Consider the following 12281-nt stretch of genomic DNA (forward strand, 5'->3'; position numbering starts at 1 on the left):
CAGAGAGTCTGCATGTCCTGACCCCAAGGTGGGTAGGGACCAGGTAAGTGACATGGCAGGAGGACAAGTCAGAACGTGTGAGGGGCCAAAAGGGGAGAACTCACCAGGCAAGGACGCCAGTTAGGTTTCCAGGAATGCCCATGGGTGTCACACACCCTCCAACACAAACAGGTAAGGCCAAGGCACTCGCTGTGGGTGTTTGGCTTCTTTGACAATGAGACCTCCCTCTCACTGGGGTACCTGGCACCCCAACATTATGGTTCCCTCACCTTCCTTTAGACAAACTCTTGAGCAAGAGATTCTACCCTACCCAGTCATCTGACCAGGGGCATACTGCTGTCTTTTGTTAGCCCTGTCCTGCTAGCTCTTCAGTCCCCTGGGGCCTCTCTGCTCATACCCCTAGGGCTCCCCTAAAAGCCACTTTTCTCTCTGCTCTACTTGTCGTGATGTCCCAAGGCAGTTGAGTTGAAGAAGCAAGTTTTCAGTGTGACTGGAGAAAGAGAAGCCCCTCCCCCACTCGTCAGCTCTTCATCCATGCTCGCTCTCGTGGCTCCTATCCCTGGGGTCTGGCAGGTCTGTTCTTACTTCTGGAGGTCCACAGGAGTAAACAGATCATTCCAGGTACCCACAGCCCCAGGAACCAAGCATGGAGCCTCAGGACTCCCAGTGAGGATCAAGAAAGGAACTCTTGCTTAAATCGCTCTATGGAATGATGAACATTGCAACTGGCTTCCTCCATCTGTTCGGAGCAATTGCTATGCAGTTCCCCAACACTGGGACTTAGGGGTTTTGTCCTTTTTTTCCCATTTCCTTTCTGCCTTTTTTTTTCTTCAAATATTTATGAAGAGATTTCCCATTTATCCTGGCACGTCTTCTCCCCCGTGGGCGTCAGCTGGGAGGGTTCAGACAACAAACTCCAGAAGGTATTTTCCCCAAAGCAGCAGCTGCCTCTCTTGGCAAATGCTCTGGGGCCTTTCCTGAGGACTGGCCGAGGCAGAACAGGGGGAAGGGGCAGGCTGGTGGCCCCATGGCCTCAGTGTGGGTTCCTTGGGTTTGCGATGCTCTGGTGGCGGGCACTGGGGCAACTCAAGAGGACAGACTGTCTGGAATCTGACAGCCCACAGTCCTAACACCCTGTGCCAGCCAGGACTCGGGACATTTGGAGCACCCTCACCCATCCCTCACTACTTCGCTATAAAAGCCCCCCACTCTCCCAGGAAAACCACCGGGGCAGTGACTGAGTTTCCAATCATCCGTTCCCAGGGTCTCTGGTGACAATCCTAGGGAGGAAGGTTGGTAAAGAACATGCTAACCGGGTCTGCAGCCCCAGGCTCTCCTATGCCTGGGAGCCTTTCCTGCATGCAAGGTAGGGGCAGGCAGACAAGCAGTAGTAGGAAAGCAGGAGAGCCTTCCAGTTCTCCCCTAGCCTGACAGATACCCCTGATACTTGCCTGAAGACTCAGCTAGTCAAGTTAATTCTGAGAGCCCCCGGCATTCTAGTTCCCGTCAGTTACCCAGAGACCAAGACAGACCGTGCATACCCATGATAGACTCAGTTGAAAGCTCAACACTTTCTCCGAGAACCTGGCCCCAAAGGCACTATGGCACTATGCCCTGGTTCTCCAAGATTTTCATTACTAATCACTTGGAAGCTTTCAAATATACAATGTCAGGCCCTCTTCCAGACAAACCAGAACACCGGAGAGTGGACCATATATTTCTAAAATCTCCCAAGCCATTGTCCAAGGCATCTAGGGCTGGAAAGTATTGTACTCTAGGAAGAATATGTATCTTGGAGACTCCTAGACTGGAATCGTTGAATTTTTATTTCTTAGTCTTGACAGAAAATCAACTACTTAATTGCCCTTTGGAAACCCCAGTAGTAACATCTGGTAAATGGGGCTCTCAGCACCTTTCTCATGATGAGGGAGGGACCTGACCCATAGAAACTTGATTAGCTGAGCTGATCAAGTTCCACTGGCAACCCAATTTTGGGGACAAGAGGAATCTGGAGTGGCTGGCCGGGTCACTGGGAACAGTCGCACCTGGATGTGGAGAATCACAAGACGGTGTTACCTCTCCTACTCACAGAACCACTATGGGGTCCCAGGTGTGTGCCCAGACACTGCAGGAGTCACTGCAGGTTACGGGGCATTACTACCCATGAATTGACAGCACTCCCCTCAGAAACAAAACCCAAGACTAATTCTCTTGGAATTTCAAGTGACCTAGAGCATCTAAACTGTCAATCTAGGCAGCCAACTCTCTTCCCGGCTGGCATGAAATCGAGCGAGGGCAGAGATGGCCTGTGGTATCTAAGAATGCTGGCTGCTGTGAGTAGAGCTGGCACGAGGCAGGGACACAGCAATCGTGCCAGGGGGCAGGTGCTTCTGGACAGACACACTGGAGATGCCCCCGACGATGCTGCGTGCCACCTGAAGAAACTCTGGAAGGCCCTGGGTGTGTCGCTTGTTCACACAGGAAACGTTCTTTCCTGCTTTTTTGTTGCTTGTGGTGTGTGCATGTGCACATGTGTGTGCGTGCATGCCTGCATCGGTGTGGGGGCAGAGGTGGCCTCAGTGTCTCTTTAGCAATTGCTTCTTTACATTATTTTTTTGAGATAGGGTTTCTCAATGATCCAGAAGCCGTGTGGGTTTGCTAACCTGGCTGGGCAGTACCTCCCCAGGATCTTCTTGTTTCTGCCTCCAAGCACAGGGGTCGTAGAATGTCCACCACTGTGCTTGGCTCCTCCATGAGTGCTGGGGATCCCAGCTCAAGTCCTTGCGCGGGCACAGTGATAACTCACCGAGCCATCTATCTCCCCTGCTCAATAGTTTCCCAGGTATTTATTTATTTATTATTTATTGAGACAGTCTCACGCTGTATAAGCAAGCTGGCCAGAAACCCGCTGTGAAGCTTGCATGGGCCTCAAACTTGCAATAATCCTCCTGCCTCAGCTCCTGAGTTTTAGGCTTACCCGAGCACTCCACCATGCCTAGCAGGAAGTATTGAATCTCAATACAAGCATCTACCGTGTGATGATCTAATGTCACTCTGTCTGGGTCAGGCAGACGCCTAACTGCCGCTCTTGCACCAGAGAGTTTAGATCTCATCTCCAGATCTCACAACAGCTGTCTACAGACAGCTACCAAGACACCATTCATGGCTGAGAGATAAAGTTCTCTACGAGTCCATGAGGAGGGATGTAACTCAAGCTTCTCTCCTGTGTCATGCATTGCCTCAGCCCTCTGGATTGGGGAGAGGAATTCCAAGAGCCCTTTAGTGACTAAAAGCAATGACTTTAACAATGCGCCTGTCTGAACACCTTGAATCCCAGCACTTGGGAGGCAGAGGCAGGCAGATCTCTGTGAGTTCAAGGCCAGCCTGCTCTACAAAGCAAGTTCCAGGACAGCCAGGACTATTTCACAGAGAAATCCTGTCTCGAAAGACAAAAAAAGCAAAGCAAAACAAAACACAACAAACAAACAAAAACAAACAAACAACAATGTGCCTGTCACCCAGAATATATGTCCCCCACTCATAGGTTCCCAGGAGACAATATGGACCACAGAGGATTCATTGATGACAACCAACATTTCTAGGCTAGGTAAATTAATGGGCTTGTCTTGCAAAGGAAACTTGGGTCTGGCCCCTGGTTTTTGGTAGAGGAGGAAGCTGAGTACTTAAGTCTAATTGTTAAGAAGTATCAACAAATGAGATAATAACTGTTCGTTCAGGATATATTTAGGCTGAAATGGTAAGTGTGGACTCTAAGGCCAAACTGCTAAGTCTCAAAAAAAATCACACCATGCTTTGCAAGCCATTTGCTTGCTTCAGGCCCTTGTTATCACTTTGGTAAAATGAGGTTATAGTAGTACCTACCTTGAAGAATTGGGGGTGCTGGTGAGTCAACATGAGGCCAAACATGTAAAATATTGGCAGTGAATACTAAATAGTCGCTATTAACTAGCATTTCTGCTTCCCTGTAGCCTCTGCTCCACGCAGCCACCCAAGACAGGTACTTGGGTCCCATTTTACCAAAGTGGTTCCGCCACTAGTCCAACGTCACAAAGAGCAGATGGCAATACACGACTAGAACCTCCAGGTTAGCATGAATCGGATGACTTTCCTTTTCCGCGTCCTCAAAAGGTTGCAGAGGAAAGAGCATGGGAGACTCAGAGCGTCTCAATGACCAAGTGGGCAAGGGTGACAGGAGGGAAGAGAGGGCAAATGTTCTCCTGACATGCGTGGTTCAGAAAGACGCCTGTAACATAAAGCGCGCCCTCCCACTCGAGGGCCAAGAGCACCCCACCTCCAGCCCCAGTAGGCAGCAGAGAGATGTGGGAGGCAGAAGATGAAAAGGAAGGCGTGGTTCGGGAGGTAAGGGACTGGACCTTCCCCCAGAGCCAACCTTTTGCAGCTGGCGGCACAGCAGCACAGTCTCACGCCAAGCCCTGCCCTCTCTCCCAGCTCCTTCACAGGGCTGTTATATTTTAGGAATTAAAGCTTTGCTTGGTAAAAGCACCAATGCCATGTGCCTTAGCAGAAGAATGTGCCTTCGCTGGCCACCCTCCCCACCTGCCGCTCATGCCCCATGTTCAAAGGCTTTCTGTCTCTCAGTGCCTACCCGTTTTTCCTCGGAGTTGCCTCTTAAGAGCCGGCTAGCTCGGTTTCAGAGGCTAGCTGAGGACAAAGGAACCTCTGGCCTGTTTGTCCTGTTGAGTGTTTTGAAAAGAATGCTCTCAGAATAACCACCTCACTCTCCAGCTGGGCTGGAAGCTTTGGCCAAACTGGCCCTTCATGTCCACTTGTGCATCAGCGGGGCTGGAACCAGAACAGGTTCTTGCTAGGAAGCTCACCCAGCACAGGCTCTAATGTGATTCCCTTTGAAAGCACACGGGTCCCGGAGAAGCCCACAGGGACTTCACTCACAGTTCATTGGTTCACTGTTTAACACCGACAGCAACGTGCTGGCTTTTCCGCCCACAGGCAATGCCCGGGAGACTGCAGCAGCCAGAGGCTGACATTGTCTGGTGGGGGAGCCATAGGGCTCTTATATTACAGAACAGAGCGTCTGCTTTCTGCTCTGGCTAGAACCTAAGGAAGATCCTAGGGAGAGGGGGAGAGGAAGGTGAACTCCTAAGGCCAGTGGCTTCCAGCACTTGCCCTCGGCCCCAACCCACCCCTACCTTCTATGAAGAAAGGCGAGGCCATCAAGAGGGTCCTCAACTCCACCCCCACGTGACTTTAGAATGCTCTGAACCTGATTTCATCTAAATGGATAGGTGAGGAGAAGTGGAGGAGGGACCAAAGTAGGCAGAGTGGCCTCAGCACCCTCTGAGAAGTAGGGTGCAGTACAGTAACTGTCAGAGCCTGGCTGTGCTCCAGAGAGAACTGTGTTTAAATCTTACCTCCAGGTTTACTGTTTATCCACACGTGTGTTGCTTACAAAGTATGGGTAAAGACACCCACCTTCTAGGATCGATATCATGATGAGCTAACATGAGGCCATAAAGTGACCTTCACCCATAGGTACCCACTAAATGCCTCTTCCCTTCCCGCTATTGTGCGGGAGTGGGGGCTGCGCCTCTGGGTGGGGCTTCTAGCTTATTGCGGTGGAGCTGAGAAAGCAAGCTGTGTATCCAGCTCAAATGGGATCTCAGAGATAAGCAAATGAAATGGAATAAACTTGAATCCACAAAGGCAAGCAGCGTTTTCTGATCTTTGCTTTCCCTCGGAGGGACCTTCTGAAACAAGGAGGAATAGAAAGCCATTTTTTTGCGACTTTGCATAATCTGATGGAGGGGGCATTCTGCAGGATGCTAAGCAGCCTCCAAGCTGATAAGCCTCCTCCACCCCCCAGTCAAGCCCTGGAACATTCTGAGGCTCATCTCCAACCTTTGCCTATGAAAACTCGAAATTATTCTTTCTGCCTAGCTGCCCCAAGATGCTTTCTAGGCTCCCTCAGATCCCCCTAGCTAAGCTCCCTCAAATCACTACAACCATCTACTTTGAGCATAGAAATAAGATATCACAAAACACTGCCACATGAAGGTCATTCTTTCAGGAGGACAAAGGGTCTGTTAATAAAGGTTTCTGGAGACACCACCCACAGGGGCTACATCCCTGGTGGGAGGGTCTCTCCTCCAGCTGCAGAGGTAACCTGCTCTGCCAGGCCAGCCACTTTGACATGTGTGTTAAGCAGCCTAGAACTGTATCCCTCTCCCTCCTCACTAACTGCCTGATGTGGCTGCCTGACCCTGGATCTGAGACTGAAAACCTCACCCACAGTGGCTTCACCTTGCTGGTTTGAGTAAAGATTTAAGGCAAATACTAGAGTGAACCAGTGAGAAAGGAACCACTGGGAATTGGGGGGAATGGTTCTAGAGAACCCCTTTAACTGATGGTCTCGTGCCCCACCTTTTGACCACATGGGGAGGCAATAAAATATGTAGTTAGCTGTACTATTTGTCCTGGGTGGTTCCCTGAAAGAAGTGTCATATCGCTTTGGAGTTAGACCGGTCCAGAATCTTCTCCCAAGCAAAGGGAGGATACATCCTTCTCTCTGGTCTGGAAGCAGCCCCAGGAGACTGAAAACTCTAGGGTCCCCAGGCAGTCAAACTCTGCCATTTAGAAGTCTCAAATCTAGCTGAGCAGAAATTTCCAGATTTCAATTGTGCTCACCCAGGCATGATGAATGGCCTCAGACAGCCTTGTGTTTGCTCCAGCTTCTTTGCCGGCGGTCAAGTCCTTATTTGACTCCACCACGGTCTATACCCACAAAAGCTCAAGGCCAAGTGTGGCTGCAGGTTGGGTGTCCACCGACAGACCCACAAGCCATCAAACCCTCCATCAGGGTCCTCCCAACATAACAGGAAATAACGACACCGTCAAGTAGGACTTGACAATGGCAGGCAGGCTGGTGGGTGATCCTTAAGAATTCTGGCCTCTGTGTTCCCAGAGCACGTCCCGATCCCTGTCTCCAAGAAAGGCAGAAGAAGTGGCGTCGGCCACTCCTTCCACAAACGGCTGCCCAGCATGCATGGGTGTCCAAGGCTATTTCTGAGACACTCAAGGCAGCTCTGAAAAGCAGACTGAAGGAACAGCTTTCTCCGACCTGGGCATGGCTTGTCCAGACCAGTCTGCTCAATACTCAAGATGGCCCAGGTTTCATTCTCAAACTCTCCCACACTCCCCAGGCTCCTCTGAGGGTGTAGTGCAAAAGCTGGTCCAACTCGCATCCTGGGACAAAAGACTCGTGTCCCATCTCCTGTGGGATTTCAGGGTTGCTTACTTGGAGGGGTCATCATTCGCATAGCTACTTTAGAAGAGATATGGGGCAAATCTACTCCTCTCCATCCACCCCTCTGATCGATTAGGTCACTGCATGGGTTTCTTCCAAGGTCCTGGAGGAAGGCTCTGAGCAGAATGGGCCAGAGGATGCCTCCGTGTAACCCAGCAGCTGGCTAACACCTTGTTTCATGGAACTCTAGCACCACAGAAGTGTTTGCAGCTGCACGGAGTGGTGTGGGGGTGTGGGGACTGTCCATACTTTATTTGCTGAGGGAGTCATAGTTCTTCCGGAAGGCGGAGAGGCCAGGTTTATTTATGCTGGGCTTCTGTTCAGGGTTTGCTCTGAAACAAAGATTTGCTCCCAAAGAGAAGATCAAAAATCACCGTTCTCAGAGCCCAGAACCCTCTGAGTTCATCGTGGAGGATACTGGAGACAACCTTGCTCTGAGCCAGGAGACACCTTCTGGTTCATTCAGCCATATATCAGGCACCTGCTGTGTACAGAATACCAGACTAGGTGACAATAAATTTTTTTAAGGGAAAGAAAAAGCAGAGGCTCTTGTCCTTTGGAAGGCAGAATAGACACCCCTAAAGGCAGAAGAAAGGGCCAGCAATGCTGCTGAGGGTAGCCAGCCTGGTCCTTGGGCTTTATTATTTCGGTTTTTTTCCCCTATTTGTTTATTTGTATTTCCATCCCCCAAAAAGAGATAACTTTCCCGGGGCAAGCATTTGCACATTTGCACATTGCACACTATTTACCAGACATGTTAGACAAGGGGGGCGCTCACACTCTCAGAGGAGAAAGAACAGCGAGCGCTTCCAGCCTGGGGTCATTAATATTCTCTGAGGAGTTCTGGGAAGGTGCCACAGGGAGGAAAATTGCAAGGATAGCAGCTTTCTAGATACCTCTTTCAATCTCCAGGGGTTCGGGAGAGCAACCCACAGGACATCCCTCAAGGATGCAACAGGAGCACTTGTGTGGGTTTCAGGCCTCCTGTGGGGGAGGAGGGGAACTGGGTGTTGACGAAGGAGCCCGGAGTGGCTCGGTGGAAAGAGGAGAGTATTCAACTTAGACCCCGCCAGCTCCAAAAGCAATTAAGTGAAGAGGCCACCGGCCTGAGGCAGAGTCTGGCATGGTTAAGGGGAGGTGAGGCAATGCCGGTTAAGCTGAAGCGGAGCCAAGCAAAGAAAAAGTAAAGGTTCGTAGAAGGAGCTGCGAGCAGAGGGAAACAGCTGGAAGCTGCAATATTGGGCTGCTCCGCTTTAATACAGTTGCGGTGTCCCTGCCTCTACCAGCAATGGACCATCAGAAGGGACAGTGGTGAGTCACATCCTCAGTGCCCCCTCGGAAGTCCAGAGCTTCCCAGCGCCTGCCAGAACCCCTGGCCTGCCTGGGTGGGGATGGTGGTGGTTTGCGTCTGGCTTGCCCGTAAAGAACGCCTCCGATCTGTGACCCATATCTGGGGCTTTTGGAACATTGACATGAGTCTCACTCTACATCCGTGCCTAGTCCTCCACAGCCAGGTACAGACACACGGCTGTGGGGAAGGAGGAAAGGGAACACACTCCCCAATTCCACAGATTGCAGAATGTCCGAGGTTGGGTAGAGGGGTGACCGGAGACGCGGCTTCCCCAGGGTCCTTCCAGGGAACCAACCTTTCCCTCTGCTTCCTTCGCTCTAATAATGTGAATGAAGCTTGGGAGAGAAAGTGAGCGCGCGTGAGCGCGGGGAGGGGAGTGGGGGGAGGGGAAATCCCGGCCGGGGGAGTGCGAGCGCGGGGCCCGAGGCGGAGGGGCGGCGCCGAGAGAGCGCGGCGGGCGGTGGGTGGAGGCGCGGAGGGCGCGGGCCGTTCGCGGAGGGGAGGGCGGGCCGAGAGGGAGGAGCCCCCGGCCGCCGCCGCCGCCGCCGCCGCCGCCGCCAGCCCTCCCGGCGGCCCGCGTAGCCCGCGCAGCCCTCACTCGCCGCCGCGCCTCGGAGTTTGAGCCCCGCGCAACCCGAGCGCAGGCACGCCCGGGGCGCGGGGTCGGAGCGCGCAGCGCGGCGCCGCCCCCCGGCCCTCGGCCCCCCAGCCCCTGGCGCCCCCGGAGCTGCGCGCCGAGGGAGGAGGGCGGGCGGGCGCGGCGGGCCGGGCCGGCGGGCGGCGGACTATGAGGCGCCCACCATGGTGCGATGCGACCGCGGGCTGCAGATGCTGCTGACCACGGCCGGAGCCTTTGCTGCCTTCTCGCTCATGGCCATCGCCATCGGCACCGACTACTGGCTGTACTCCAGCGCGCACATCTGCAACGGCACCAACCTGACTATGGACGATGGACCCCCGCCCCGCCGCGCCCGCGGCGACCTCACCCACTCGGGACTGTGGCGGGTGTGTTGCATCGAAGGTACGACCCCTGCCCCCAGAGCACGCACATACACGCACACATGCACACGCACACACTGCCCTGGGGAGCGGGCCGGGGGATGGGTGGGCGCGGCGCTGGCTCCACGCGAGACACAAAGAACCTGAAGCCGGGAGGGTGGGTCCCCGAGCGGACATGGGTGCAGTAGCCTCGGTTCCCTCCAGGCTGGGGACCTTCCCCAACACACTGATCCGACAAACTCTCCGATCGCACGCGCACACCCCCTCGCGCACAGACACAATGAAACACACAGAAACTCACGCACACGCGCGCAACCCGAGAGCGGAGCGATCCCCAGGGGCCTCGCCGGCGCCCCTGGGGGAGGTGGAGGCTGGCGTGGGGGCGGGAGGAGTCTAGGGTTGTGGGGGAGCGGACGCGGGAGGAGGGGGAGGGGTTGCTTGGCAACCGGTGTCTGTGCGATTGCTATGGGAACTGGCCATCCTGGGGCGGGGCCGGTCGGGGGCGGGGAGCACCGGGGCATCTAGGTGCTCACTCCAAGCCCCCAACTGAGGGAGTGAGGATGGGGTACAGGTTGGGCCCCCGAGCGGGTCTGGGGGAGCCAGGTAGCTCCAGCCGGACGCCCTTCTCACATTACAAGAGGCCACAGACTCACTCCTCCATGCGCGATGGGGGACAAGAGGGGAACCACACCGCGCCTCCTATAACTGAAGCAGCGTGCCCTGGATCACAGCCCCTCAGCAGGAAGGCTGCAAGAGGCCTCTTAAGGAACCACACTGGGGAGTGGGGCCGTCCGCGGACCGATAGTGGGCTGGGAGGGGCGTGGTCGCTCTGTCAGGGCAGGGCGGGGCTCTGCGACGCCCTCGCATTAAGAGACCTGAGAGGTGTGCTAAGGTTGATTGGGTTCCCGGGACTGTGGGAACCGCTTCCAGGAGCGCGGACCAGATGCCTCCGACGCCCGAAATGCACGCGACTTCTTAGCCCTCCTGGCGCCCTTGTACCCAACTGTGAAACTCGAACTAACAGGTGTCTACAGAGGGGCGGTCTGGTTCTGCCAGGTTGTTGTCTGAACCACTGCTTGGTCTTGGCTCTGAGATTGGGTACGGAACGGGAGTTGGCAATCATTGCTTTAATTTTTCAAAAAAAAAAAAAAAGAATCCTTGGATAGTGTTTCCTCTTTCTTTCCCATCACCTTTTGTCTTGTGTTCACTCCGCCCCTGGGTGCTTGAGGAAATTCTTCCATCCTCTGGCTGCAGCTAGGACCCCTTCCGCTAAGTGTGGTGGGATGTGAGGGGAGGTTGGGGACCCGCTCTTAGAAAAAGGGCCCTTCCTGGCTGCAGTTGGAGCCGTCTGAAAGGAGGCTTTGTGAGGTCGTGTCTGCTCCATGACGCCCCCGCTGTCCCTGCCAGACCCCGGACTCCTATCCACCTTTGTCCCCCAACACCGACTCCAGATCAGGGCTGCTTCTGCACTTTGGAGCTTCATGCCAGAGCTCTGAGCAGTCTGTCGATGACAGAAGTGTGAGATTAATAGTTAAGGGGGAAAACACGCCTGCCTCACAGAGGAGCCAGTGGGCCCGCGATGACACCCCCCTCTTTTCTTCTGAAAACCATCATTTTGGGTATGCAGATGCTCAGATTATGAACACCTACTCCTCTACTGGAGAATGTACCCACGTCACTACCTGCCACAGCACCGGAGTTAGACAGAGAGCAAGGGCTGCGGGCCGTGTTCTACCTCCCAAGCTCCCCTGCTTGCCAAGTGTGGCATAGGGAATCAGGCCACTGTCGCCCCCACCCCCGAGAAGCCTATGGAGCTGGGACCTTCCCCTTTCCCAAGGGAAACTTGAACGCTGTCAAGCCTGGCCTGCACGGTGACTCCAGTGCTTCTGTATTAATTCCTCATCCTAATTAGGATTGATGCTGCACTTAGCGTCTTGCCAGCTGCCTCGAGCCGTTTGAACTCACTGTTCATCAAGAGAGCCCGGAGCTGATCAGGGCAGCTGGCTCGCCTGGCAGAGAGAGCCATCTGGGGGACTTCATGGGAAGAACTGGGCTGCCTCTGTTAGTCCCCAAAGCTCAGGGGTTTCTGAGGGACAGGCAGGCTGTGTCTACCCCTCCTCCAGGGCCAGAACAGCCTCCCGAGACCCAGCGCCATCCAGAGTTAGTTCAGGATTCCTTGTCCAATGCTCAAATCCATAACTGGGCGGGAACTGCCAGCTTATCTCATAAGAACACAGCATGGAAGCTGACAGCTCCCAGAGCTATTGATGCCTCCTGTGATGCCAGCCAGCACGTGGCCAGGGCCTGAGACCAAGACAGTGCAGCTCACCTTGGGCCACTCCCTAGGGACACTGAGAGGTATTTCGGGGGTTGCTCCTTCTGTGTTAGTTCGTGTGGGTAAAATACACTATTTCTTCCTGTTTTCTAGCAACAGTCCCCCCTACAAGCATGACATCAGCAACACACACACACACAAGCATGACATCTGCAACACACACACATTACAAACATACACACACACAAGCATGACATCTAAATTAAGAGGTAGAGATGAAGAGACGAAACCTTTGGGCAGAAATGGACTACTGCAGCGGGCAGCGAATACCCATAGCTGAGTGCAGCTTCGGG

At 54.0% G+C, this 12281-nt stretch overlaps 1 protein-coding gene across 1 annotated transcript in view; it reads left to right on the plus strand.

Moving 5' to 3' along the window:
- Positions 1–9159: 9159 nt before the first annotated feature.
- Cacng4 (calcium voltage-gated channel auxiliary subunit gamma 4) overlaps positions 9160–12281 on the plus strand; it is a 60760-nt gene continuing 57638 nt past the window's right edge. Inside the window, exon 1 of the mRNA XM_041636157.1 lies at positions 9160–9675. Coding sequence (XP_041492091.1) covers positions 9456–9675 — 220 coding nt within the window. The 5' untranslated portion in view covers positions 9160–9455. The remainder of the gene's footprint in view (positions 9676–12281) is intronic.

The sequence above is a fragment of the Microtus oregoni genome, unplaced genomic scaffold, assembly GCF_018167655.1.
Source record: "Microtus oregoni isolate MIOR12 unplaced genomic scaffold, Mior012 000048F_ref0000485, whole genome shotgun sequence".
Taxonomy (NCBI): Eukaryota; Metazoa; Chordata; class Mammalia; order Rodentia; family Cricetidae; genus Microtus; species Microtus oregoni.